The 27,720-nt window shown below is 33.8% G+C and overlaps 1 protein-coding gene across 3 annotated transcripts; it reads left to right on the forward strand.

Annotated features, from left to right (window-relative positions):
• The first annotated feature begins 1,466 nt into the window (after nt 1–1,466).
• On the forward strand, nt 1,467–26,962 carry LOC106102241 (protein amalgam-like). Of its 3 annotated transcripts, none has more exons than XM_013281663.1 (8): nt 1,467–1,578; nt 17,507–17,622; nt 19,735–19,913; nt 20,909–21,025; nt 21,572–21,665; nt 22,304–22,431; nt 25,439–25,607; nt 26,179–26,962. In XM_013281663.1, the coding sequence occupies exons 2-8, from the start codon at nt 17,571–17,573 to the stop codon at nt 26,277–26,279; spliced, it is 840 nt and encodes a 279-aa protein (XP_013137117.1). In that variant the 5' UTR covers nt 1,467–1,578; nt 17,507–17,570; the 3' UTR covers nt 26,280–26,962. The 3 variants fall into 3 exon arrangements, with proteins under 3 accessions (XP_013137117.1, XP_013137118.1, XP_013137119.1); XM_013281664.1 differs by lacking the exon at nt 1,467–1,578 and adding an exon at nt 15,574–15,657; XM_013281665.1 differs by lacking the exon at nt 1,467–1,578 and adding an exon at nt 15,677–15,766.
• Nucleotides 26,963–27,720: the final 758 nt, after the last annotated feature.

Genomic DNA, 27,720 nt, shown 5'->3' on the forward strand with positions numbered 1-27,720 from the left:
TTACTAAATAAACTTCGCAAAACTAAACCACAAATAAACAAGTGTATTTAATGATAAGGTAAGGGAACTTGTTTACTTTCTCTGAAACAGAACACGACAAACCTTAGTTGGCAACAAAGATATTACAACATATATAGAGGAGGCATAGGCATTGGAAGCATTTTTCATACATCACTAATACTATCTGTTGATTGGTACTTTAGAAAACATACATTCACATTGTTTATAAATTATTTGAAAAAAATGAAGCTTATTACAATGTTTTATTACAAGTCAATAGAAAGACACGAATTGGCACTAAATTTGACAACTGACATAGTACCTATTAAAGAAAGTATCGGTGAAAAAATGTTGTTCACAATGCCTCGTCTATAAATTATTTTAATGTCTTTAGGTAATAAATAATTTCAAAGCAATAACTTTTAAACTATTAACAGTGTAAACGACAAACAATCGAGTGTAAATAGAATAGAGGTATTGAAAGCTGAAAGCCCAACAGACCGAATTTAGCTGAATTTATATTATCTGTTAAGTCGAGACGAATATCCACCATCAGGTAAATTAACAGCATAAGACGGTTCTTATATTCTGGAGCAATTTACAATCAATGTAAAAACAGAATATTACTTAAGAAAAGATTAGATGGATGGATGTTAATCAGAGTTTTCCGCCCAAACGGCTGCACGGATCTTGATGAAATTTGGCATAGATATGGAGGATAGTCTGGAACTACAAAGGCTACTTACTTAGTCCACGCGGACGTAGTCGCGGGCGAAAGCTATCATGTTATATTTGTAAGATTGTAATGGTTACAACTACAGTATCACCCGTGTTAAAAAAACTTTTATTTACCTCATTTTTTAATCTAAATATATGGTAAAAGTATTCTAATCTGAAATTTTATTAAAATGATTTTACTTTATGTTATGACGAAAATGTTGCTTTTCTTTCTTTAGTAGAAGAAAGAAAAGCAAGTAATAAGAAAAAGTTTTAACAAATGGCTGGTGTTATAGGTAGGGAGAACTGTTTCGAGCTTGCAAAAGCTAATGTGAAAGCTATGACTTGATGCGACTTTTTGTTTGTTTTAGCTTCTGTGTAACTTTCAGACAGAGCTAAATTAACTTCTACTTATATTTATCAGAGCAAAATTATAAGTGTTAATAATATTTCTATGTTAATTTCGTAATGGATTTTCACATCAAGTCACTTTTATTTGCTAAGTACTCCGAGATGAGAATAACGCTTTTAAAACTCCTGAAATTAAAACGATTGTGTAACGTTTTTCATTTAAAATTTACAGACAATCGGAATTACATTGTGTCTGAAATAATGAAGACTTAGGGGATGGATTAATTTCGTGAAGAACCGGAGAGCGTAGGCAAGGTCCGGGCGGCCGGGCGTATCCGGCGGAATAACGCGACACTAGCGCTGCACACACTTCGTCCGCAGTTTTACTTCGCGCTCGATCCGAGTGGACGTGTTTGTGGTGAGCTCCGCGGTAATACATCGATTTTTAGTCGCGTTAGTGTGTGTGTGATACTTGTGTGAGTGAAGTGATAGTGTTAAAGAAAATTTGTTGTAAGTAATTTTTTTAAGTGTATTATAAATTTTGTATATTTTTTATATGTGAATGGCCGTAAAAATGCTACGGTTGTTTTTATTGAATCATTTTCTGGGCCCGTGTCGCTTAATCAACGGTTGTCAAAACTTTTAATAACTCGCCTCGCATTTTAGTGCGGCAGTAAAGTACTTTTAAGGGCGTTCAGTATAATTGACATTTCAACGTGTTAATTGCTGAAGTTCTAATTGGAAAAAGATAATTCTCTACTAAAGGCAGTATTTATAATATAAAAGCTACAGTTTGAAAGCTTGTAATTGGTTAAAAATTTTAAATAAAAGGTACTGCACTAAATGTACAAATAAATGGATACACCAATTAAAAAATCAATATCATGTATTTATTTCTACACTTAATAAATTTACATAAGTTGTTTTTCCTGGAGAAAAAAAATCTAACGCCTTAACTCATGCATTTTTTAACTCTGACACAATTCGAAGGAAGTTTTTACGCAATGAAATGTTGCATCCGCGTTAAATAATTAATGTAGTATTTATGAGTTTGTTTTTTAATTATTGCAACCTATTTTTCTATAATCCGATGGCAATTAACGATATATCGATTGTTCGTTCTCATTTATAACGAAGTCATCGTCATCGAAAATGCTTGAAATTTAATCGAATTCTAGTGTGACATTTTATTGGCAAAAATATTGCGACTTTCATTTCATATTTCGAGTTGGTTTCACTTGGTAATAGCAAACTAATTTAACTTCTCAGTGGTAATTGCATTCCATCTACTGTCGTGTAAGACAAGACAGAAGGATACTACAACCTCAGTAAAGACCGTGAAAGTGTACTCTGATGATTGATTACAGATTGAAGACTATACACTAGACACCATTGCTTTATAAAAAAAAAAAAAAACATTTTACAATACATCATGTCTTTGGTTAAAAATTAAGCCTAGTGCTTCAATAAGTATTTTTGTGAAGAAAAGATTTTTCTTTGAAGGTTTATTTTGGTTCTGACGTGCATTTTTAGATTAATATAAGACAACAAAAAATAATAGCGTGCTGGCTGATAGTAACCGCGGGCTGGTGTTGCCGTAACAGCCAACATCTACAATAGGTCAAAGGTTGCAGATAAATAATTAGTTGCAGATATCTTCTATGTATAGAGAAGATATACATAATTGTGTCTTTTCTACAAGTATAGTCTCATCTATCAAATTTGATACACTCTATGGTGTGTAATTCGGAAAATTATTTTTTATAGCATAAGGTGGCAAACGAGCAATCCGCCAGGTGAATTAGTTGAAAAAACGAAGCGATCGCTGCCCATAGACAACTGCAATTGCTAGTACGTTGTCTACCTTTAACCCACAGAGGAGGAGACGCAGGGATGTCCCTCTTTCTTTGCGTCCCTCTTTGTCTTGGTTGTACCGACCAAGCCGTCCTGCAAAAGATGTTCCTACGGGCTCTCCAATCCAAAATCTTCCGTTCCATCTGTTTTTGAACACGCCTGGACATCTGGATTTTGCTTTGTTTTAACACAATTAATTTCATCAGGTCCTGTTTGCTTGGTCATTGTTTGTCTAATTAAATGAAGTGCGGACAGCCTAACTAATGGTCGGCTAATGTTTTTGTCGCGTGACGTCATTACCGTTTCTGAATGATTGATTAGCTGAGCGTTTCGCTCTCTTTGATAGCTCAATGTTCAGATCAGCTATCGCTCATTAGCTGGTTATGTTTAATAGGTAAAAAAGGGGGCGTTTTAGATAAGGGAATGAATAATGAGGTTCTTTCAGCGATTTTAATGTGAAATGTTACTATAAGAAAACTGCTTTTGATTTTGCTAGATAGCTGTAGTTCTTCTAGTAAAGGGTTCCTGTTCTATTTATATATGTTTTTGAAATTAAACCAACGACTATAGCCACAAATGTAATACTAATAAAGTTGTTCCAAATCATTCTAACAAAAAGTATTTTTTTAGATGACTAGCTTTCGCCCGCGACTCCGTCCGCGTGAAATTAGAAAAAAACAAAAGTGAGTAGCCCATGTGCTCTTCCAGACTATCGTCTACATCTAAGCATATTCGTATTTATAATATTAGTAAGACTGTTACTACCTCACCTCTAAAACGGCGTAACAAATCTCGATAAAATTTGGCACAGATATAGATGTCTAGAAGAACACATAGGCTATATTTCTTTTTAATATTCCACAGACGACATCACTGGCGTCTATAAGGCTTGTAACACATATTTCAAATTTATCATACTAAAATGTTAGTCACTTTTATATCTAGTTTTTTCCATTCTAAGAGTTAAGAGAGAGCAATAATGTGGTAGTGATTGACACAGTCAATATCGCAGTGTACAAACGTCCATACAAAAGGCAATAACTACGATCGGAGCGCACTCTACTGTAATACGATTTGAGAGTACAGCACTCGGGTCGTGTTTACGCGGACAATCTTGATACTTGATTTAAAAGTATTGTATTTGCTTGGATCTAATATTGTGTAATTGTGTTGTTTTTGTGTAAAATGGAAATATATTTCAGTGCAATTTTTATCTATTCTGTTATAATAAAGCGTAAACACACACTTCTTTGTTGCCTAAGATGTCAGCAATTACAGCATATTTTTGAATAATTTATTTTTTTGAATAAGAAGCCCTATACTTGTGTCACGCTTTAGGCTATATTATATATTTCCACGCAATTAAACTTAGGAGGTAAATGTTTTGGATAAAAACCCTAATGTGTGAAAGAGACCATAAGTTGCTGCCAACATCAAGAAAGTAGGATTGCCAAGGTTTGTCATGTCATGTCATTTTGACATTTGTAATTGATAATTTGACAAATATAAACAATAGAATAAAGTTTTCATAATTTCATGCGGATGAAGTCGCACGGGAACAGCTAAGTTCTACAGTTTGAATTGAATTTTGTTTTTTTAGGTTGTCAATTGTTCAATTACTAAGAAGTTAACGGTATTTGAAAATTAATTATTTTTATATATTTGACGCATGATTACATGTAGGTTCTATTCCTAATTTTGAAAACTTCATTTTTTTCTCAATTACAACAAAGGCATTATCAATACGTAATTTATTTCATTAATTTTCATACCATTACTTCGACAACAATAATTTTCCTAACAACTTTATTGCTGAAAGGGAAGTCCTGTTTTGAATTGAAATTACGCTTTGAATTTTCTCAACACGCCATAACACAATGGCTCAGAATTCGGAATAATTAAAAGTTTTAAACGATAAATAAATCATTTTGAGGGCGAATACTTTTGACATCAATTTCACGCTCCTTTTATCTTAAAAATACTTAACTCTTTATGTAGTTTTAATTTTTATAAACACTAGCTGTTGCTCGCGACTTATTCCGCGTGAAATTGCAAAGCATATGTTACTCATAGATGAATTACCTTTCTAACGGTGTAAGAATTTCGAAAATCGGGCCCTGTAGTTTTTGAGTTATTACAATACATTCAAAAATACAAAGTTTTCCTCTTTATGATATTAGTATAGATTGCTCAATGAATCGATAGACTCAAAAGGTATTCACAGAATTAAATTCGTTTCCCACCATCGAAAATCGTATAGCAAATCGCCATAAGAGTCATTCACTCGTATATATGTTATTAATTCTAGTGTTCGACCGTATTACGTTATGAGATTCAAATGGTTTTCACCGAGGTGGGTAGGGGATTAACGTCCTCTACTGTATGTGTACAGTCGGGGAAATTGGCGGTGAAAAGCTGCAGTCGCTTGAACATTTTGAAACTAGACGCGGAACAAAAATCAATACAACGTAGCTTATAAATGTATCAGTTCGAAATAAAGTTGGTTATACACGGTTAGTTTCTTTTTATTAATATCCTAAACCATTACAATGGAATTTACATATATACACCGACATACATAAAACATACATAACAGTTTATTAAAAAATGTTTTTAGAAACATATCAAAGTATTTTTATAATCATGATACAGACGAAATCGCGAGCAACAGCCAGTCAAATTCACTATTAGAACAATTTAATCGGTACATAGGAATCCCGTTTACTCAAATAAACGTAGTTCAGGCGCGAAATACTTGGCCTAGTGCCCAATGACGGCCGCGGGTGTCGACTGTCCTCGGTTACTTTATTGTCACGGATTAGTTCATTTATACGAGTACTAAATTAGTTAAATAAAAACAAACTCTACCTTTCAATATCAAACAAACATTTAAAAGTCATCACCACACCAGCTGTTCCCGTGCGGCTTCATCTGCATGAAATTATGAAAATTTTAATTTGTTGTTTACATATATCAAATTATCAATAGCAAATGTCAAAATGACATAACATGATAACCTTGGCATTCTTGTTTTCTTGATGTTGGCAGCAACTTATGGTCTCTTTCCTACATTAGGGTTTTTATCCAAAATAAATACCCCCTAAGTTTAATGGCGTGAAAACATATAGCCTAAAGCGTGAAAGTGTAGGGCTTTTTATTTAAAATAGTACTATTCAATTATCATGCTTGCTGTAATTGCTGACATCTTAGGCAACAAAGAAGTGTGTGTTTACGCTTTAGTATTATGGTATAGATACAAAGGCGTTTTCCGCTGTATGTATGTATGCTTATAACTTTAAAACTAGGCAATATTTGATTTATGGGGAAGTTTTATACGTAAAATACATCTTACTATTATTATTAATGCAAAAGTTTAGATGGATGGATGTTTATTAGAGTTTGTAGCCTAAAACTGAATGTATGTCGATAAAATTTGACATAGATGTAAAGTCTGGAAGAACAAGTTACTTACTTTTTAATTCTACTCGGATAGAGTCGAGGGCAAAAGCTAGTGTTTAATAGTAAAGAAATGCTGATAATCTTCATATCAGTATTTCTTTCTTTCTGTAATTAGATTTTAATATGAGCACCACCCGTTCAAAGCTCTAGCTAGTTAAAAATATAACTAGATACTAACCTCAAAGGTCACGGATTATCTCAATAGGTTCAGCGAAAGCTTTTCATCGAGAGTATTAGGTTCTTAATTAAGCCCTAATCTGATCAACCGCAGACCCGCAAAGCTATCAATTCACTATCGTACTATCCCACTAGGCACAGATTCACAAAGAGCAGGCACAACACTTTGACTAAACTACGCGCAATTGCTGTGCGATTGTCGATTGTTTTGCAGTCAACTGTTTAGTTGCACAACTTATATTATTATACTTAATTTTAGGTGTCACGCTCAAAACTTACTAATAGGATATGTTTATAGTAATTGAGAGTAAAGATTAGTGATCACTAAATTTACACTAATTGGCTCCTTTAATGGCAAGATGTGTGTTGTTTAGGATGACCTAAATTAGTTTGTTATAGAACCGACAAATGGAAATGTTGCTCGCGACTTCGTCCGTGTGAAAATAAACAATATAGCCTATGTTATTCACTGATAACGTAGCTTTTTAATGGTGAAAGAATTTTCGAAATCGACTCAGTAGTATGAGTTATTTCAATACATACAAAAATACAAATCTTTTCTCTTTGTATTGTTTGTGCAGACTGAGATAATTTTCATATACTGCAATTAAATTACAAAACATCGCTTTAATATATTTATAGATTTCTATTTTTACACATTTGATGTGTGATGTACGTTTTCAGATTTGAGAAACGCGATATATATTTGAAGACATTCTTGTGGGCGTCAAATTGTAAGGGATATTGCGGCACGCACCTCCATTATTCGTTAATCTATTTAGAGCTCTAATGTAAATGGAATATGAATTTATTTCGCAAATCTAAAATGTGTTAATTAAACGCTGTTAATTTTTATGTTAAAGATACTTGTAAAATTAACATGATTACCAACTTTAAAATACCCACAGTTGTGTTCTATACCCCTATACTAATATTATAAAGAGAAAGATTTGTATTTTTTTATTTTTTTTATGTATTGAAATAACTCAAAAACTACTGGACCGATTTCAAAAATTCTTTCACTAATAAAAAGCTATGTTATCAGTGAGTAACATAGGCTATAAAATTTTATTTCATGTAGGCGAAGTCGCGAGCAACAGCTAGTAGTTTCATTATGCTCAATAAAATTACTATTCAAGTACTTTCAGAATTTATTGTAACAAATCTAATCAGCAGAATTAAAAAATCGTACTAGTGGATTCAAGTTATAGCAGAGCCTTGTTAGGAGCGATACGGAAAACTCAAGTTAAGAAACTTTGAAAACAATTCTTTAGGGATCGTAATTCGATTGTAAAATATTGTAGGAAACACCGACCTTGTCGCTAAGGGTGTTGCTTCCGAAACAATTACGACCGTAATTTTTTTTACTGTCAACTCACTGTAGGTTTACATTTCCGAAACACACACAAAAACATATTAACCTCTCTTTCTTTCGCTATAAAGTAAATTGAGATGTCAATATATTTGTGTATAAGATGGTTGTGCTACCAATCATTATAACGGTCGAATACTGAATCGAATTTTCGACTTATTTGTAAGCGCTGCATACAATCTGTGAGAGGTCAAAATATCAATGTGTGTGCCCTTATTTAAAGCCGTATATTAATTTAATTGTCATTTCAGTGTTCGGCCTTAAAACTGTAATAAATATTCATTTTACTTGTACAAAATGGTAAGTGTTTTTGTTTTTAAAAGCGAAGGAAGGCTAGTTTTCTTATATTGTATGAAAAAGTTATAAATAACGTGAAATCATTTAAAATTCACTGTATTTACATTTTTATAACATATTAAAACCAGTAACAAAATAAATTGCAACTCTTCACAAACAAAATATTTAATTAGCGCTTGGTGAAAAGCGAAAAACGAATCTCACGTACATATAACAAATTAAAAAATCCGAGCTACAATGATTCGAGTACCGTAGGGACACGACCTGACCTCGGGGCTTAGAAAAAAAACAAATGTTTCGTTTTTATGAAACAATACATTACAATGCTAACGATATTGCTTCACGGTGTAGCGTACAGTTATTACAATAAAAGGTTTCGTGTTTTTAAACAGAGATGTAACTTTTAACAATGCGTTCAAATTAATTTAAACCCGTTTTGGAAATTAATTCAACAATTAAAACGAAACAAATGATAAAAATTCCGACATGTTTTTAACATGAACTTTTTGATATTTTTTTTTCGAGATATTTAAAATTGGAACAATATTGTTTTTAGAGCGGGCGCATCTTTGAATAAACTGTGATGCGATTGTCGATTATTTCGCAGCCAATTCAACTGTTTAGTTGCACAAGTGGCAACGTATCTGTAGTTCCTCTGATGTTGCGGATGTCCATTGGCGGTGTTCTCACCGCTCGTTTGCTCCTTAAATTATAAAAAAATACAAATCTTTCCTCTTTCTAATATTAAAATAGATAGATAAACCGTGCTTGGTAATTTTAACATTCAATAAGAATTTTAATAATAAAGTTTATTTAAAAGTATGCTGTGTAATAAGTATTTTTTTAGTAAAAATGTATTTTTTTTTTAATTGTAACTTCAAGAGATAACATACCAGAACATAAGTGACACTCAGAAAAACTGCTCTCAAAATACTATCCAATTTTGCAGATTTTAAGTTTTTCACGTTTATTTTCAACATTTCAATTTGCATTCGTATATTTTAAAACTGCACACACCTTAAAATCTTCTATAAACGAAAATCGTACTTTTGCACATTCTGCACTTGTAAATGGAGCTATTTGCTGGCAAAGAACACGTAATAATTTAATTTGCTGTTCATATTCAAAGAAATTTATAAAAAAAACTTCAAGTATTTTTAGTATTTCTATAAACAGTTTTTTATAAGTATCTAATAATAATTCAACACGACTGCTAAGAAACTAAAGGCTACTGCAACGACTTTTTGACCGACTTCCCAAAAGGAAGTACTCAATTCGTATGCATGTTTTTTTATGTATGTTACGGCATAACTCCGCCGCTAATGGACCGATTTTGATAATTCTTTTTTTATCCGGAAGGTAATGCTTGCAGGTGGGTCCCATTTTTTTGTTTGATTTTTAAACACTTCGCTTAGTAAGCGCCTCGGCCGATTACTGAGACGTCATTTAAGTTTGTAACAGCGTCTTAAATATAAGGCCATTTTAAACTCCAAATTCCTGTTAAATTTTGACGGGATTCAAATCGTAATCGAGGCTTGCGAAGCCAATTATTTAAGATTCGTTTCAATATTTGACCGTTACAGACGTATTTTTTTTGGAATTTGTAGTTTAAACGTTGGTTCATAGTTGCACGCGGTTGCATAAAATGTCGTTTCAATACTCCGACGTAAGTAAATAAAAATTTAAGATTATACATATTTAAAAAGATATATATAACAATTTAATATTAACGATTCACCTTGAAGGAGTTTTTCATGTTAATGGACTTTATCTTTACGACGGCGTCTGTAACGGTCACTTAAACCCAATTTTTATTAAAAGAGGCAATAAAGGGTAAGATTAAAAATGTTATATTCAGCAAGTAAATATGTAGAAAGTTATAACCTTGGTAATGAAATAAAAAAATAGAACTGTTTAAACGCCTATTTTAACTCTGATCAGCGCCGATTGATGTTATGGTCTTTAAAGTGGTTTCACCATAATTTTGTACCACTACACTGTTTTCGGTATAAACTGTATTATTAACTAGCTTATCCCTGAACCTGACATTTTTTATTCATGACTCTAACTCCGGAGTTTATATTATGTCTGTGCTTTTAAATAAGGTATTTTGATTGTTGAATCTTTAAAGAATTATCAACTAAATATAAAAAAATAAATAATGTAATCCTCTATTTTCGGGATACAAAAAGCCTTTGTGTTTTTCCAGACTAACCTCTACATTTAAGACAAATTTCTGTGAGACCCGTTCAGCAGTTTAGTCTACAAACTTTACAGTTTATCCAATGAAATCCATAATATTAGTAAGATAGTAATATAGTAAGATTGCTCTAGATGACATTTCACTGGCCATAGAGTTCCGCAAAAGAGAATATTTCCCCTAACCATTAAAGGCTTTTAAAAATAATAACCGAGTCATACTTATTTATCGATTACAATCATAAAAGATAGCAGTTATCCGGCTTCGGGACATCAATTGCTATGACTCGTGCAGACAAAGGGGTGTGTTCGCTATATCATCGTTAACGACAGCGCTCGTAAACCCCGGACTCGCTTATAAACGTCACCACGCCCCAACCCCCTGACCCCCTGCAGCAATAAAAATGTTTTGAGGTTATAACATTAATATTTTGTTTGATTACTCTAATGATTATCCGAACATGATTGTTATTTAATAAAGTTTGAATTGCTGATATACATTAACAAAAATATATTGTTTCCATTTTTTTTAACGGGAATGAGGGGGTCAACATATTGTCATAGATGTCCTTCAACGTGGAAGACACACCACCCATAAACAAACTCAGCGCCCATTTTATGGTGAATTAGGCAGTATTATCAAAACTGTAATATCAACATTTAATAGTGGTAGACGCCGCTAACATCGGCCTGCCTGGTACAATACCACGATCACCCACAAGACAGGCGTCAAGTTGAATTTCGTCTAATAAGTGCGTGTCGGAGATCTAATTTTATTCCACTATCCCATACCATCCGTTTTTTGCAAGAATAAGCCTGGGAAATGGTTTTGTATAGAAGAGGAAATGTCCTTTTTCTGTGCGTCTTCATCGATTAAAGCAAATCTATGCAATCGTGAATTGACCGACGATCGTGTCATTATTATTAGAATTGCAGATTATTGGTTCCACGTTTGGTGGCAAAATAATGTAGCGACGTCATCTATTGATGAGTAGCGAAAATCATATTCGAGGAATAATCGAGCTGTTTTCAGAATGTTCGATCGCCGCGAGCAGCGAAAATGACGTTCACGAAAAGATGTCTCGAACATTCGAAACGGCTTCGAGAATGTTCCATTATGAAATTTATGTAATTCGGCCTATCGAGAAAGTTCTGGAATAAAATGACAAATGAATAACGAAAAGAAGATCGAAATTCGGGTTATATAAGGGGAGTCAGTCGTGACTCGGGGAGTAATACGGTGGAATGTGAACTGTGAAGAAGAAGTCCAGAGCGAATTACGAGGAAGATTAAGTGACCGCGGAGTGAAAGTGCTAGTGAATAGTGACTGTGGTGTTCTGTAAAGTGCGTCGTGTTAGTAATTCAGTGTTTGCGTGCATCGTGTAGTCTTGACGGACGATTTGTGAGTGCAGTGAATCCCTGTTCTTTAAGTCGCCAATAAATTAACGCAGAAAATTTCAAGACGTTTTGACTCTATCCCGCACGCTCGTAACAATAATATTACAAACTTTATATATAAAATATTTATTTCCGTGTAGAAATATAAGTGTCCATTAAAATAATCTATTTTCATTAAAACGGTATAACAGTGTAAGTGACTTTTAATAGGTTGTCGTTGTGTATATTATATAGAAGCAAGTCCGGGAAGTCGACAGGTGCTGGCAATTTAAACGACATTTTATACTACGCGATATAATTAAAGCTTTGAGACAAGACGCCTGAAAATAGTAAAATACGATGTTAAGATTGACGTTGAAAAGTTCATATAATATTCACTTTGCCCTATTTCTATGAAGTTGCTTTTATTTTGTGTAGATATATCTTTCAACTAAGATATGCCTTCACGTAGCTAAAATGGCATCTTCTTTGCATTTACAATATAATGCTTTGCTTTTGCTATCTAATATAATCTAATCGTTTTCATTATGCTTATATTTATGCAAAACTTACTAGCTTTCGCCCGCTACTCCGTCCTTGTAAAATTAAAAAATAAAATAAATACCCTATGTGTACAGACTACAGACAGAGATCTGTTCAGACGTTTAAGCTACAAACTCTTACAAACATCTAAACTTTCACATTTATAATATTAGTAAGATATGTAACATGAATTACGTCATTGCTTAGTGTGACCATTACCAGATTAACCAGAAAAAACATAAACAGTGAAATAAGTTAATAACAATTAAAATCTTCTGTTGTGTACAATTTTATTGGACACTATTGTAGCTCGCGACTTCGCCCGCGTGTAATTAAAAAATATAGCCTATGTTACTCACAGATAAATTACCTTTCTAACGTTGAAAGAATTTTTAAAAACGGCCCAGTAGTTTTTGAGTTATTTCAATACATACAAAAACACAAATCTTTCCTCTTTATAATTCTAGGATAGAAAAGTTCATTGTTTTTTGATTTAATCTTTATTGTGTTGTTTTTCATAATCGATTGAGCGTCTAACTAGTCTATACCAGGGAATAAAAAAGTAGGTTCCATTAAGAAGAAAGGAAGTTTTTTATGATAAGATGTCATAGAATAGCCTGATTTAGGATTGCAGAGAAAGGGTACGTCGGCATATCTAATGCGATGGATACATGGCAATCTAAAACTCCGCAGACGCTCCGGCGCCGGCGTTCCATTTTCCTCGTTCGGAAAGTAGACCGAATGTAGTAAATTGCTTGAATACGTCGCATACAAAGCTCACGAATCGTAAAACAGAACGTTAACAGTAATGACTTATGTTTTTGCATTTAAAATGGTATTATTGGGTATACAATATGAATAGAAGATTTAATTTTCACTTTTTAAACCCTACATAAATCGAAATTAGTTTGGCTATTGCGATAAATTGTGTTGTGAAATGAACTGGCTTGATCGCTTAAATAATACAAATTTTAAGAATAAGTTAGCATTACCAAACTCAGATATAGTATCAATTACATTTTAGGTTAAATAAACGCCAACCTGTTTACACCCTTGCTAGCTATCGCCTGCGTCTCAGTTCCCGTGGGATTAAAAAAAAAACAAAAGTGAATAGCCTATCTGAATACTATCTACATCTATACCAAATTTCATCATGATCAGTTCAGTCGTTTAGGCTACAAACTCTAACAAACATCCATCTAATTTTTCGCATTTATAATATTGACTAGTAAGATTTTAGCGTTCGGCGCAGATTATTAAACATCATCGTTATTGAAACATAATTATGCGTAAGCTTCTTTAGTCAATTTAATTTTATAGAATACTAGCAGTTACCCGCGACTTCGTCCGCGTGGTATTAAAAAACATACGAACTATATAAATAACAAAAAGCTACGTATCCCTCGGGAACCGGACATTTCTCGGGGATGAACCTTATCCCATGTGTACTCCAGACTTTGTTTTATATCTGTGCCAAATTTTAATAAGATATGTTGAATCGTTACAGAATGATCGCTTAAACATTAAAAAAACTAAATTAAGGATTCCCACGGGAACCGTAACTATTCCCAAGATAAAAAGTAGCCGATGTGTTCTTCCAGACTTTGCTCTAAACCTGTGCCAAATTTCATGGAGATATGTTCAGCCGTTTAGGCTACAAACGCTAACAAACATCCATCCATCCATTGTAGCTTTCGCATTTATAATATTTATTGTAATTATTATATATTAACCATATGATTCCGTAATAAAGCAATCATAATAAATACCAATTTCTGTCTCCTTGTGTTACAAATCACTCGAATAAGCCTTCATAAGAATTTCGATAAAACAAATGACATCGTTCGACCATAAATTCATCGTAAAAGGAAATAAGGGCCGAAATATATTTTAGTTTTGAGAAATCGCAAACAATAAGGATTCCCGACGTGACGTGCGAGGACGGCGGTAAGATAAATAGCCGAAGATACCCTGTTCCACATCTCTACAGAAAAGACGAATCATAACTTTTTACAAACGAATTTATGCAAAATGTTGAAAAAGAAAGGAGTGAGATATACCATCTAAAGACGTTGAAAGTTACAACAATGGACTCAATGGATTTTTTCCCCATTGGTTTTAAAAAAACCGTTGTGGTACAGTTCCTAAATATTTTTAGTAATTACACTTTACAAAAAAGGACTTCTAGAGTTTAACAATCCTGTCCAATGTAACAGTCTCTACATTACCGTGAAATTGCATTGACCTAACTGCAGTTTTTTCAAAGGGAACCAACGGAAAGACAATCTGATTGACAAATGTTTTGAGAGCGAAAAACCACAGTTCCATTAAGCACAAAGCTACATACTAACTTAAGCATACAACTTTATTCGGTAACTCAATAATACATGAAAAACTATCTTCATTTTAATTCAGGTACTAGCTTTCGCCCGCGACTTCGTTCGCGTAGAATAAAAAAAAAGTAAGTAGCCTTTGTGTTCTAGATTATCCTCTATGACAATCTTTGAGATTCGTTCAGCAGTTTAGACTACAAACTTTAACAAACATCCATCCATATGAAATTTTGCATTTATAACATTAGTAAGATCAGTAAATATAGGTTCAATTATTTCATACACTTATAGGAACATAAACTACTATTACTAATAAGATTAACTAAATATTATACAGAATAATTCAAAAAGTTTCATTAAAACTCTATTTCGAACGAAACAAAGTCCGGGTCATCTTAAAATATTCGTTTAAAATACACTTGCAACGTTTGCGGGACAAACAAAATTGTCAAAAGCAAACAGAATCCTGTTTATAAAGGATTTGTTTGCATAGCTTTGTTCGTTTCGGATAAGTGAGTGAACTGAGAATGTATGATAGAAGAATTTAATAGCTTTGCAACGCTGTTCTTGACCCGATTTTATTATTCGTATTCTCTTTGACAATTAAACTACTTTAATACATTTGGAAAAAAAGGTGTATATTAACATATATCATGAGATAGCCATATTCACATTAGTTAAATGTTTTGTATCTTGTTTTGTTTGTGAACGATAATTGAAATTGTTTGCCTATAACGCTACTAGATGGCATTTACACACTTGTCGTCAAGGCGGACGCGGCCGCTTTTTTAATCTGTCGTCGCGTCTGCAAAGTCATCAACGTCGTTCCGTTAGTGATATTCAAATTTAACTTACACAAATTAACAAACATATAAGTGCTCCTTCGAATCGGTTGTGAATTAAAGAAGTGAATGTCTTGTTTATTTACGTGTTTTTTTTCTAATTATTAGTGTAACTTCGAGACATCGAACATTCCAGGTGCACACCAAGTTTACCGTTTTTGCTATATTAGTTTTACAAACAACAAAATGGATTTAGACAATTTAATATCGTGTCATTATTTTGGTATAAAAAAGATCGTAAACAGGTTAGTGAACAGACGATAATATCAAACAAATAATTTGATTTACGCACGAGTTATTTTTGCTCTAAAAATCATATCGTAAAAATATTACCCACATAATAAACAGAATAATAAATCGACTGTCTGTCTAGACAGACGACGTAAAAATTAATAAAGTAATTAAAACTAAATAAACTGAAAAGAACAGTCTCAAAAAGTAGTAGTAAATTTAATTTATCTTGAAATACACATCAAAGGTATTTTTATCAATAATAAAATGTGTGATTTATAATATTTATAATGTCCTAAATGTTGGTCGCATCTCCGTTCGCGTGGAATTAGAAAAAGTAAGAAGCCTATGTATTTCGAAAGTATGTTTTACATCTTTGCCAAAAATCCCTTCATCCATCCAAACTGTCGCATAATATTAGCAAGAGTAATTTAGCCTAACTAAAAAAACTTCGGTATTTTGTGAATAAATATGAATTTATAATTTACGTACTATACAAAGTGATGTTATAAAAAGTCGATAAAAAATCCCTGGGGATAAGTACAGTTTCTTCTATTGGCTTAACTATAAATAAGATAACCTTTATATCGCAATGCTTTTTATTAGTGTTTGTATTTTTTTTATAACCATAAATGTTAAATCTTTTCGAGTCCGATGGTGAAAATATCTATACTAATATTAAAATGCGAAAAGAATTGCATTTTATATTTATTGAAATAACTCAAAAACTACTTCGATTTAAAAAATTCTTTCACCATGATTAAGCTACGTTATCATCTTAGTCTGATTTTATTATTTTTAATTTTCGCGTGAACAAAATCGCAGACAGCTATTGTTACTCTATTCCAATGATGGTTATATTGTTCGAGACTTCGCCCGTGAAATTAAAAAGTAATAAAAATTATAGCCTATATTACTCATAGACAAATTACCTTTCTAACGGTGAAAGAATTTTTAAAATCGGCCCAGTAGTAACTTATTTCAATACATACAAAAATACAAATCTTTCCTCTTTATAATATTAGTATACACGAGTGGTTATACCTACAGATACACGAAAAGGGTTGTTTTAATAGGACCCTACATTTACACAACCACAATGTGGCAGAAACCTTTCATTGTCATACATTTTAAAACGTCCATTTCTAAAATACGAGTAAGGGCGATTATGACAAATACGCAATTTAAAATATGGAATTGCTTTTCTCATATCACGAAATAATGTGGCAACATTTAATTGCTGAAGAGTTACGTAATCTCTTAACTCGTATTATCATAGTATTTTTACTATTATAAAGTTTATTTCATTCTTCATTCGATATTCAAACTAAATGAAATGTTCCATTCATAATAAATAACGATTTTCTTGTCACTTTTTAATATAGCTCTTAATTTACTGAGAACAGCGACATCTATTGTCCTTCAAAAACAAAACGCGTACTTTTTTCTTCGAAACCATTAATTTACTTTTATACAAAGTTTAAATCATTAAATAAAATACTCAAGTTTGAATATTTACTTATAAATCTTACTAATTTTAATACAAATCCTAACTAAAACATGTAATCCTAACTAAAAAAGAATCCAGCAATTTTAAAGCAGAAATCCGTTGGTATGACACAATACGGGTACATCTATACTTGTATATTTAGAAATAGATGTATTAAAACAAAAAAACGCATGCCTTTGAACACACTTTATTCGCTGTAAAATCGACCTTATACCATTCGTTCTAAAGTCTCTTTTCCTTGCAGATGATGGTGTAAAGGGTGCAACGGGGCGGTAAAGGGATGTAATCGGTGCCGTGATTCAGCGACCATGGCTCTGCTCTTCGGGGCGATGGGGGTGCTTGCCCTAGCGAGTCGCACGGGTAAGTTTACGTCAAACTAAGTGGAAATAAAAATAGACACCTTTGTCTTTTATGTAGACATAATTAATCTGTGAATTGTTTTCTTTTTTCGAATAAACATGTGCTTTACATAGAATAGATACGGCCAGTACCAGTGTACCAGGGCGAAAAGGTGTGCCCAGGGCGTTACACAAAGGGGCCGCCTCAGGCCTTTATACGTAAATCCTCGATTCCCGGTATTTAGTCGTTTGGTGTAAGAAATGATTTATAAACAATATCGGTTACAAAGACTATCGTATATTACGACTGAATATTGATCCATAATACATTATGAACGACTAGCTTTCGCCTGCGACTTCGTCCGCGTGGAATAAAAAAAAACAATAGTGAATAGCCTATATGCTTTACCAAACTATCCTCTACATCTATACCAAATTTCATCGAAATCCGTTCAGCCGTTTTGGCTACAAACTCGTAACAAACATCCATCCATCCTAACTTTCGCATTAATAATATTAGTATGATTTTAAATGTTTTATAGAAATTAGTCATTATTATACACTATTAAAATTTAATCTACACTATTAAAAATAATTTAATCTATTGATTTAAAGCGATTGTATATATTAACAAAAGCTAGTTATTTAAAAAAAACAGTTGTTACTTTATAAGCTAAAAGATATCAAAAAATTACATTCAACAAAATCCCAACATTTCAAACAAAGTATTTCAAAGTGAAGTAATCTAGTAAAACTCTTGATTTCACTCCCACAGAACTTTGTCTTACTTTAGCTGGGATTCATTTGTACAAATGTTCGAATTGAAACCGACTGAGATCGGTTACTATAATAGCTGGATATTGGGTACGTAACTCAGCGGGCACACAATGCCTGTCTACCTTGAATAGCTGCTATAATACTCGAAGGAGACAAAAGTAGCCGTTTACTAAACGCCACAATGTTTAATATTAAACTCGTCCTATTTTGTGGCTGACTATTATTTATTGCAAACATAATGCCCGGGTCGGTGCGTGACCTGAATTTCAGATACTTTATTTGACCTCGTACAAACAAGAATATACAAATAACGTCTTAACTTTAATTTGGAGAGATGTTTGCAATATGATCTAATAAACGTAAGTTGTACACATGTTGGGAAATGTAATAAAATCATAATTCATACTTCATACTAATATTATAAATGCGAAAGTTTAGATGGATGTTTGTTAGAGTTTGTAGCCTAAACGGCTGAACGGATCTCGATCAAATGTGGCATAGACGCTGAGTATTGTCTGGAAGGACACATAGGCTACTTACTTTTGTTTTTTTTTTTAATTTCACGCGGACTGAGTCGCGGGCGAAAGCTAGTAATAAAATAAATGGGAAAGTTTAGATGGAAAATTGGTATAGACGTAGAGGATAGTCTGGAAGAACACTTGGGCTACTCACTTTTTTTTAATTACACGCGGACAGGTTCGCGGGCGGCAGCTAGTAAAATCATATTTCATTTTTTCTTTCTACAATGACACTCAAGGACAGCAGTCCTTATGACGTCACGCGTTAACAGAACTAGGCAAATGAACGTTTGAAGGTTTTAAGGGAATGGAGTCATTGACAAAGCATTTCCACAAGAAATAATCTATAATAAAAAAAAAACTAGTAACTACAGTAGACTAGTCAATTTTATATACCGTGTGTTGCCAACACAAAGTTTAGAGAAAAGGTTTTAAACATGGTATAATTATCTAGAAATCTGTAAATGTTATCATCATCATCCTCAGCTCACTATATGTCCTTACTAGGGCTCGGAGCTTCCCTAAGTAAAGGGTGACTAAGTCATAGTCAACCACGATGGCGGGTTTGACACATATCGTTAAAATTTTAGGCCGATATGTGCAGTTATCACGATGTTTTCCTTTACCGTAAGAACGTCGGGTAAATTATGCACATTGGTACATGGCAGGATTCGAACCCAAGACCTGATTACAAGTCTTGCTTAATCCCCTGTGTCATCGACACTCATGTTATCGTCTAATGTTTAAAAAGTGCTCCAAGTGACTACTTCTACAGTGCTCATAGCAAAAGCTTCTAGGAATCCAGAAGGAAACATCTATTTTTGTCTTATTTGGTGCAGGTTGTACCGGCAATGGGGTAGGCACAAATGGCGTACCCGAAGCAGATTATACCGACATGGATCTAGGCCTGGCTCACCGCGGACCTCACTTCGACGTTGCTTACTCTAGAAATGTTACAGCTTTAGTAGGCAAGACTGCGCAGTTAAATTGCAGGGTCCATGACCTTGGGAATAGAACGGTTCGTATGTCAGTTTATATTTATTATTATTTTCTTGCTTTTATTTCTATGAAGTTGATATTTCTTACTCTTCTATACCACTTTATTAGCTTTTATATCTGAATTTATTACCTTTGTATATTCTCTTTAACATTTTCAAACTTTAGTTCGTTTTCCTTTGACTAAAGTGTTTATTTTTGTTTTTCGTGTTATATCCCCATCTTTCTATATTAACCTTTTAAAACCTTTTAAATAATTTATTTCATGTTAATTAAATAAATCAAAATTGAATGTTATATTGGAACCTATTCTATGCATAATGATGATTTAATATTTCTCATTATTTCAATGAAGAAGCTATTGTAAGAAATAAACAAGAACCTATCTCTGTGACTTGTGTATTGCAATATTGTATTGAAAAGAATGGTTTTATATATAATTAAAACTTGCCTCAGGATGATAATCTTCAGTGTTATTAGAAATATTGTACTATCTTAATGTAAAGGAAATTTATTTTTAAATGTAAAACTAAAGTGTTGCCGGCTAATGTTTAATAGGTATAAAAATAGCTACCATTCTATGTTTTTATATTTATTTTACGTTTTTTGATTCTTCTAAGGAGGCAGCTACCCTACCTACCTTCCTCTCTTCCTTCTCCCTTCCTGGAGACGTCCACGTCTTCAATTGTTTTGTGGTCCATTTATTAATTAGCTGTTCCTCGCGACTTCGTCTTCGTGAAATTAAAAGAAAAAAAAGTACCTTTTTAATGGTGAAAGAATTTTTGAAATCGGCCCAGTAGTTTTCGAGTTATTCGAATACATATATAGTTACAAATTTACTGTTACAAATGTATGTATTGAAATAACTCAAAAACTATTGGGCCGATTTCTATAATTTCACCAGTAAAAAGCTACGTTTTAAGTAACATAGATTTTTTTAAAATTTTCTATTTCACGCGGACGAAGTCACGAGCAACAGTTTTACATAAGGACATTTTTAATATATTTTCTATACAGGTATCATGGATTAGACATCGTGATATCCATCTCCTTACATCAGGCAGAATGACGTATACCTCAGACCAGAGGTTCATTAGTGTTCATAACCCACATACTGAAGATTGGATACTAAAAGTAAGGGTTTGAAGATTTTTAATTGCATATCTATGTTTGATGTTTATTTATGGGGGAGGAGGGGTAACCCTTTGACTAAATTACTGTACAACTAACTAAAATTAAGCAATGTGCGCACCTCCATATAAGCTCATAGGAATCAAAGCGAAACTAAAGTTTATTAGAGCCCGCTTTAACGTCTTCGCACTGTAAGGCTCGTCCGGTGCAATACCACGACCACACAGAAATGGGAGCAATTCCGCGTACAGTCTGATGAGTGTGGAGACGGAGCCTGACTTCAGTCCCTTTTCCTTCCCACCTTTAGCTTATAAGAAGAGGATGGGAAGGGAACGTGTATTGACGGTGGAGGAGACGCATAGGGAGGGTAAACATGTTGGGGTCGATTAAGGGCAGGAATTGTAACAATAATTTCCGTCCACAACAAATCGATGACAGTCCAACTTATAAATACTAAGTTACCGTAATAAATTGTCAAATAGAGTTGGCACAAAGCAGCAGTAAAGTGGGTCAGTGGCCATTAGCGAATTTGAAATGTTTATTGTGTAGATAAGGTTCCCGCAGCGGCGCGACTCCGGCGTGTACGAGTGCCAAGTGGGCACCACGCCGCCCATCGGACACCGCATGTACCTCTCCGTTGTTGGTAATTGATTTATAATGTTTACTAATCACCCACTTTCACCCATAAATGTGCATTATCTTATAAATATGTGCGAAAAAAAAACTTTGGATGCTATTTTTTATTATTTTTTTCCCTTTAATACCGATAGAGATGGATGGATTGCTTGTCAGGTGACATGAAGAAGGGAGTGATGACAGATGACGTATGATATAGTTATTTGGAGTACGAAAACCCGGTGCGCCCTACGGGAGTAGGATAAAGCAGGGAAGATGATGATGACGAGGAGGCAAAAGACAATAAAATTCTAGAAATATTGCTTTAAAATGTCATGTTTTTAATTTTGTATTAAGGCAAGATTTTTTAATTGTTTAATTTTTAATCAATAAAATTGAAATTATAAACATTATTGTTTCAATTTAAGGGTATATAATGTCTGATAAACACTGTTTTCGAGATGTTCAAGTTTTTTCCTTGAGCCAGATTTAATGCTCTTGAGTGTACACTTAACACTTTGACAGTATTGAGTTAGAATCAGTTATAATTGTCTCTTAGTATTCGAGACGTTTAGTTTTTTTAATTGAGCCAGATTTATTGCTGTTGAGTGTACACTCAACACTTTGACAGTTTAGTGTGAGTCAGTTACAATTGTCGTTACGCAGAGCCGCTGACGACGATCCTGGGCGGGCCGGAGCTGTTCATCAACACGGGCAGCACCATCAACCTCACGTGCGTGGTGCAGCACTCGCCTGAGCCGCCGCCCGCCATCCGCTGGACACACCACGACGAGGTTACTTAAACACAAACTGGTTACTTTCAATTAAAAAAAATAGTACCCTATGTGTTCCTCCAGACTTTGCTCTTATTCGAGCTGTATTCACTGATTTATTCTACCTACCCTACAACTATTATATTTATATTAATTGTTACCTGTTACCTTACATACATCTATAGCAATTTTTATCAAAATTTTAGCAGTTTAGGCTACAAATCATAACAAAGATCCATCAAAACTATCGCATTTGTATGAAGAATACTTCTATGTTATCCATTAGTTATGGTTCGGAACTAGTAACTTTAACAGTGGTAGTGCCCGCTTTAACATCTTAGCACGAATGTGTCGGCTCGCCCCCAGTAATACCACGACCACACAGAAAACAGGCGTGAAGTAGAAGCAATTCCGTGTTTCGTCTGATGAGTGTGGTGCCGGAGGCCGAATTTAAGTCCCTTTCTCTTCACCACCCTTTCTTATAAGGAGAGGTTGAGAAGAGGAAGTGGATTTAACGGTGGAGGAGATGCATAGAAAGGGGGAATAACCTCTTCATGTGCGTCTCCTCCTCCCTCGTATAAGGGTAGGCAACGCATCTGCAATTGCGGATGTCTATGGGCAGGGGTCGCTTCGCCATTTTGGCGGTTTCAGGTGGCCGCTTGCTCGTTTGCCACCTTATGTTATATAAAAAAAAAACTAACATCTACAAATTATGTATTATCTATATGTCATCCATTATACTAATAAATCCGAAAATTTAGATGGATGGATGTTTGTTAGAGTTTGTAGCTTAAAATATTGAATGGATTTTAGCATAGATGTAGAGGATAGCCTGGAAGAACATATAAGCTACCATTTTGTTGTTGTTAAATCCACGTGGACGGAGTCGCGGTCAAACGCTAGTATTATAGCAAACACAATGTAATTACGCAACTCACATCTATTTACTAATTTATACTTTAGTTGTAAATGGATTTAAAAGATACGAAATTTTTTTTTTAAGTTTTAAAAATAAACTTATGAAAGAAAATAACTAACTATCGAGCAGTTCACCTGATGTTTCTTAATCGGTGAAATCAAAAGTACAAGATAACAATGAAAATTTGACAGTGGTAGTGCCCGCTTTAACATCTTAGCACTGCAGGGCACGCCCCCACTAATACCACGACCACACAGAAGACAGGCGTGAAGTGGAAGCAATTCCATGTTTCGTCTGATTAGTGTGGTGCCGGAGGCCTAATTTAAGTCCCTTACTCCTTACCACCCTTTTCTAATAGGGAGAGGATGGGAAGGGGAAGTGGATTGACAGTGGAGGAGTTGCATAGGAAGGGGAAATATCCTCTTTATGTGCGTCTCCTCCTCCGTCGGATAAGGGTATGGAACGCATCTGCAACTGCGGATGTCTATGGGCAGCGGTCGCTTCACCATTTTGGCGGATTTGGGTGGCCGCTTGCTCGTTTGCCATCTTATGTTATAAAAAAAAACAATGAAATTGTGTGACATTAAGTTTTTTCGTTAACTAAGTGTGTTAACTTTTAACTATATCACGCAAAGTTCAATCATAAAAAATAACCTCGTTTCCGCGTCCCCCGCAACTTGAAACGCTGCCAAAGTCAACGTCGTCTAAATTTTAATGTATAACAGTTTTATATTTTTAAGGTTCAAGATATTCTCCACATGCTGTCTTTTTTGGAATATTTTCCAATAACACGTTAATTTCATAACTTAAGACTTGAACTAGTTAAAATTCTTGTAATAGGCCCGATATTAAATATATATATACTAGCTGTTCCCGTGCGGCTTCATCCGCATGAAATTATGAAAATTTTATATCATTGTGTACATTTGTCAAACAATAGCAAATGTCAAAGTGACATAACATGATGACAAAGCACCGCAACCTTTCTTCTTTGATGTTGGCAGCAACTTATGGTCTCTTTCCCACATTAGGGTTTTTATCCAAATATTTACTCCCTAAGTTTAATGGTGTGAAAATATACAGCCTAAAGCGTGACATAAGTGTAGGGATTTTTATTAAAAAAAAGAATTATTCAAAAATATGCTGTGATTGCTGACATCTTAGGCAACAAAGAAGTGTGTGTTTACGCTTTATTATAATATATAGATGGATATATATATATTTATAGACTAGTCTATAGTATGAAGGCATATTGTGCAAGAAAGGTATATTGTCAAGTTTAGTGCCGTCTTGTGTTGTATTGACATTTCGCAAAATTATAATAAGCTCCACCTATTGGTGTAAAATAAACTTAACAGTGCCACCAAATATAAACATTTATATATTTTGGCTTTGACCCGCGACTCCGTAAGCGTGGAATTAAAAAAAAAAAGTAGTTAGCCTATGTGTTCTTCCAGACTATCCATATCAAGTTTCATTGAAATCCGTTCCGTTTAGGCTACAAACTCTAACATCCATCCATCCATCTAACTTTCACATTTACATTAGTATATTTATATCCAACAGTGGTAGTGCTCCCTTTAACATGTTAGCACTGCAGGGCTCGCCCGGTGCAATACCACGACCACACAGAAGACAGGGGTGAAGTGGAAGCAATTCCGTGTTTCGTCTGACGAGTGTGGTGCCGGAGGCCTAATTTTAGTCCCTTTCCCTTTCCACCCTTTTCTTAAGAGGAAAGGATGGGAAGGAAAAGTGGATTTGACGGTGGAAGAGATGCATAGGAAGGGGAAATGTTTTTATGTGCGTCTCCTCCTCCATCAATTAAGGGTAGGCAACGCATCTGCAATTACGGATGTTTATGGGCAGCGGTCGCTTTCCATTTCGGTGGATTGAGGTGGCCGCTAGCTCGTTTGCCACCTTATATTATATAAAAAAGTATGATTTAATGACACTTATTAACAATTAATAAGCCTACTCTATTTTTTATTGTATATCTTTGTAATATGCATACAAAATTCTAGACAAAACAGATATTTACACCAAAGGTGTCGTCTTAAAGTATATATTTAATCCAAGGCAGGTAATTAGTGTGGTATTGATGGGTCATAGGAGATAAACTACGACTCCCCGCGCGGCGGCGTGTCGGTGATCACGGAGAAGGGGGAGACGACGACGTCGCACCTGCTGGTGCAGAAGGCGCGCGCGCCCGACTCCGGCCGCTACACCTGCGCGCCCGCCAACGCCAACCCCAGATCTGTCGTCGTCCACGTGCTCAGCGGTCAGTCTACTTTATACACACTAACGGACACTAACACCTTACTTTTGGTTTTAATTTCACGCGGAAAAAGACGCAGGCGAAAGTTAGAAAAAAAAACAGTTCCTCTGGTACTTCTGAATTTCTGAAGATAAGTTACTTACCATTATATCGTCTCCGCGTGAAATTAAAACCAAAAGTAAGTAAACTATATGTTCTTCCAGACTATCCTCTACATCTATACCAAATTTCATCGAAATTTGTTCAACTGTTTAGGCTACAAACTAACAAACATCCATCTAAAATTTTACATTTATAATATTAGTTAGGTTAGGATTCACTTTTATCTTTAATTATCGGTTTTAAGCCCGGTGGAACTGTAAATGCCTCTTCAAGGCAAACAGTGGCCATTCAGTCACAAAAAAAACCTATGATAAAAAGTCTTATATATTTTTAACAATTTATTTTTTAAAAATGTATCTAAATTTCCAGAAAATTCTTTTATAATTAAAAAAAACTAGCGATGAATAAATGAACAAAGCAAAAGCTATCGTATGCATCTTGTAATATAGTTGAAAATGCTTTCTTTCTGAAGGAGAACATCCCGCTGCAATGCAACATGGCGGACAACTCCGTCTGCAGTATCCCGTCTCTGCGGTGCTCCTCAGCGTCTTAGTCACCTTAACTGGCTGCTAGTTACTGTGAAATCATCCTCTAGACAAAGTGGACATTTTTAAATCATTAGCTACACAAATAGATTGATTTGAATTGTGAAGTCCAAATGTTTCATTTTGTTTTCCATAGATGGCACTGACGGCTGGTTTCTGAAAATTTAAATTTATAGTTGATCTATGTTGAATTTATAGGCTAGAATATTTGAATATTTATTACCTATCAAATGAATAGAAAAATCACTTAAAATTGTCCCAAACAGTTAATTTATTATTATTAAATTTGACTATTTCAGAAACCGGGCGTAAGTAACTAATATTCGTAGTCTCTAGTTTTTGTAAAATTTCAATATGATTTTAATCGAAAATGTTATTTGTACAAAAATGTAAAAAAATGTACAAATTGCTCAATGCTAAGAGATTTAAAATAGCATTGCTTGTATTTTCAAGTAATTTCTTAAGTTTACTTAATAAATGTTAGTGTTGGTTTGATTATGCAAAATTAATGTAATTTGTAAACCACGAAAATGTAATATAGTTAATTCATTGATATAAAACTAGTTAAGACTTATTTAAAACAAAGAATTCATTTGGGAAACTAAAAAGTAAACCATATATCAAAAAATATTGGAACATTGCATAAAACGTATCGGTAAACGTCGGCACAGTATGTGCTGCTCTTCCATACATCTCTATCAGCCGTCATATCTGAATTCACTCCTTTCTTAAGCATATCCTCTTTCACACAATCCATCCATACTCCCTTCGGTCTTCCTCTTCCTTTGTAGCCATCCACATTCATTCTTAACAATTTCAGGTTTATGTCCCCATCATTTCGTCGCATAACATGTCCATACCACGCTAACCTTTAAAGCTATGAGATTTTATTAATTATTATTATATTTTTTTAATTCAAAAATATCGTGAATTTATAGGCAAATTCCAGGTTTAAAAGACAGTTTCATAAAACAGAATTAAAAATCTCCCGTTTTAATATTCAATTGTAAAATAACATTCCAATACACTGAAAATATTAACAAAAGGCATTTCAACCACTTCAATAAGGAGAATAAATCTAAATTCTACAATTTCAATTCAAACATTGCAAATGTCTACTGAAACTCATGTTGTCTCTTTCACGCTTTGAAGGAAAGAGACAACACGATTTTGTAAACTCGTAGTAGTGAAACAATCGGGAATAGTTCTTTTTTTAAAACAAACGACAATGTACTTATTTTAAATATTACTTAAAATATGAAAAATTGTATAAAGAAATTAAATAACAAATGAATTAAAATATATAACTTACAGATATTTTATATTAATTAAAACCAATTAGATGTAATTAAATGTTATTCGAATAAAGTTATCACTTAAAAAGTACGAATAAGTTATTAAAAATATAAGAATATAGATCAAAGCATCATCGATCAGAACAATATTGTTTACAAGTAAATTAATTCTAA

This window comes from Papilio polytes, unplaced genomic scaffold (assembly GCF_000836215.1).
Source record: "Papilio polytes unplaced genomic scaffold, Ppol_1.0 DF823923.1, whole genome shotgun sequence".
Lineage (NCBI taxonomy): Eukaryota > Metazoa > Arthropoda > Insecta > Lepidoptera > Papilionidae > Papilio > Papilio polytes.

What these genes read in the sequence shown, in the direction of transcription:
- LOC106102241 (XM_013281663.1), top strand. Translation starts at nt 17,571, where the DNA reads ATGGCTCTGCTCTTCGGGGCGATGGGGGTGCTTGCCCTAGCGAGTCGC. An exon ending in CTGAAGATTGGATACTAAAA is followed by an intron (nt 21,026 to 21,571) that starts GTAAGGGTTTGA and finishes TTTATTGTGTAG; the next exon opens with ATAAGGTTCCCGCAGCGGCG. An exon ending in GCTGGACACACCACGACGAG is followed by an intron (nt 22,432 to 25,438) that starts GTTACTTAAACA and finishes GATGGGTCATAG; the next exon opens with GAGATAAACTACGACTCCCC.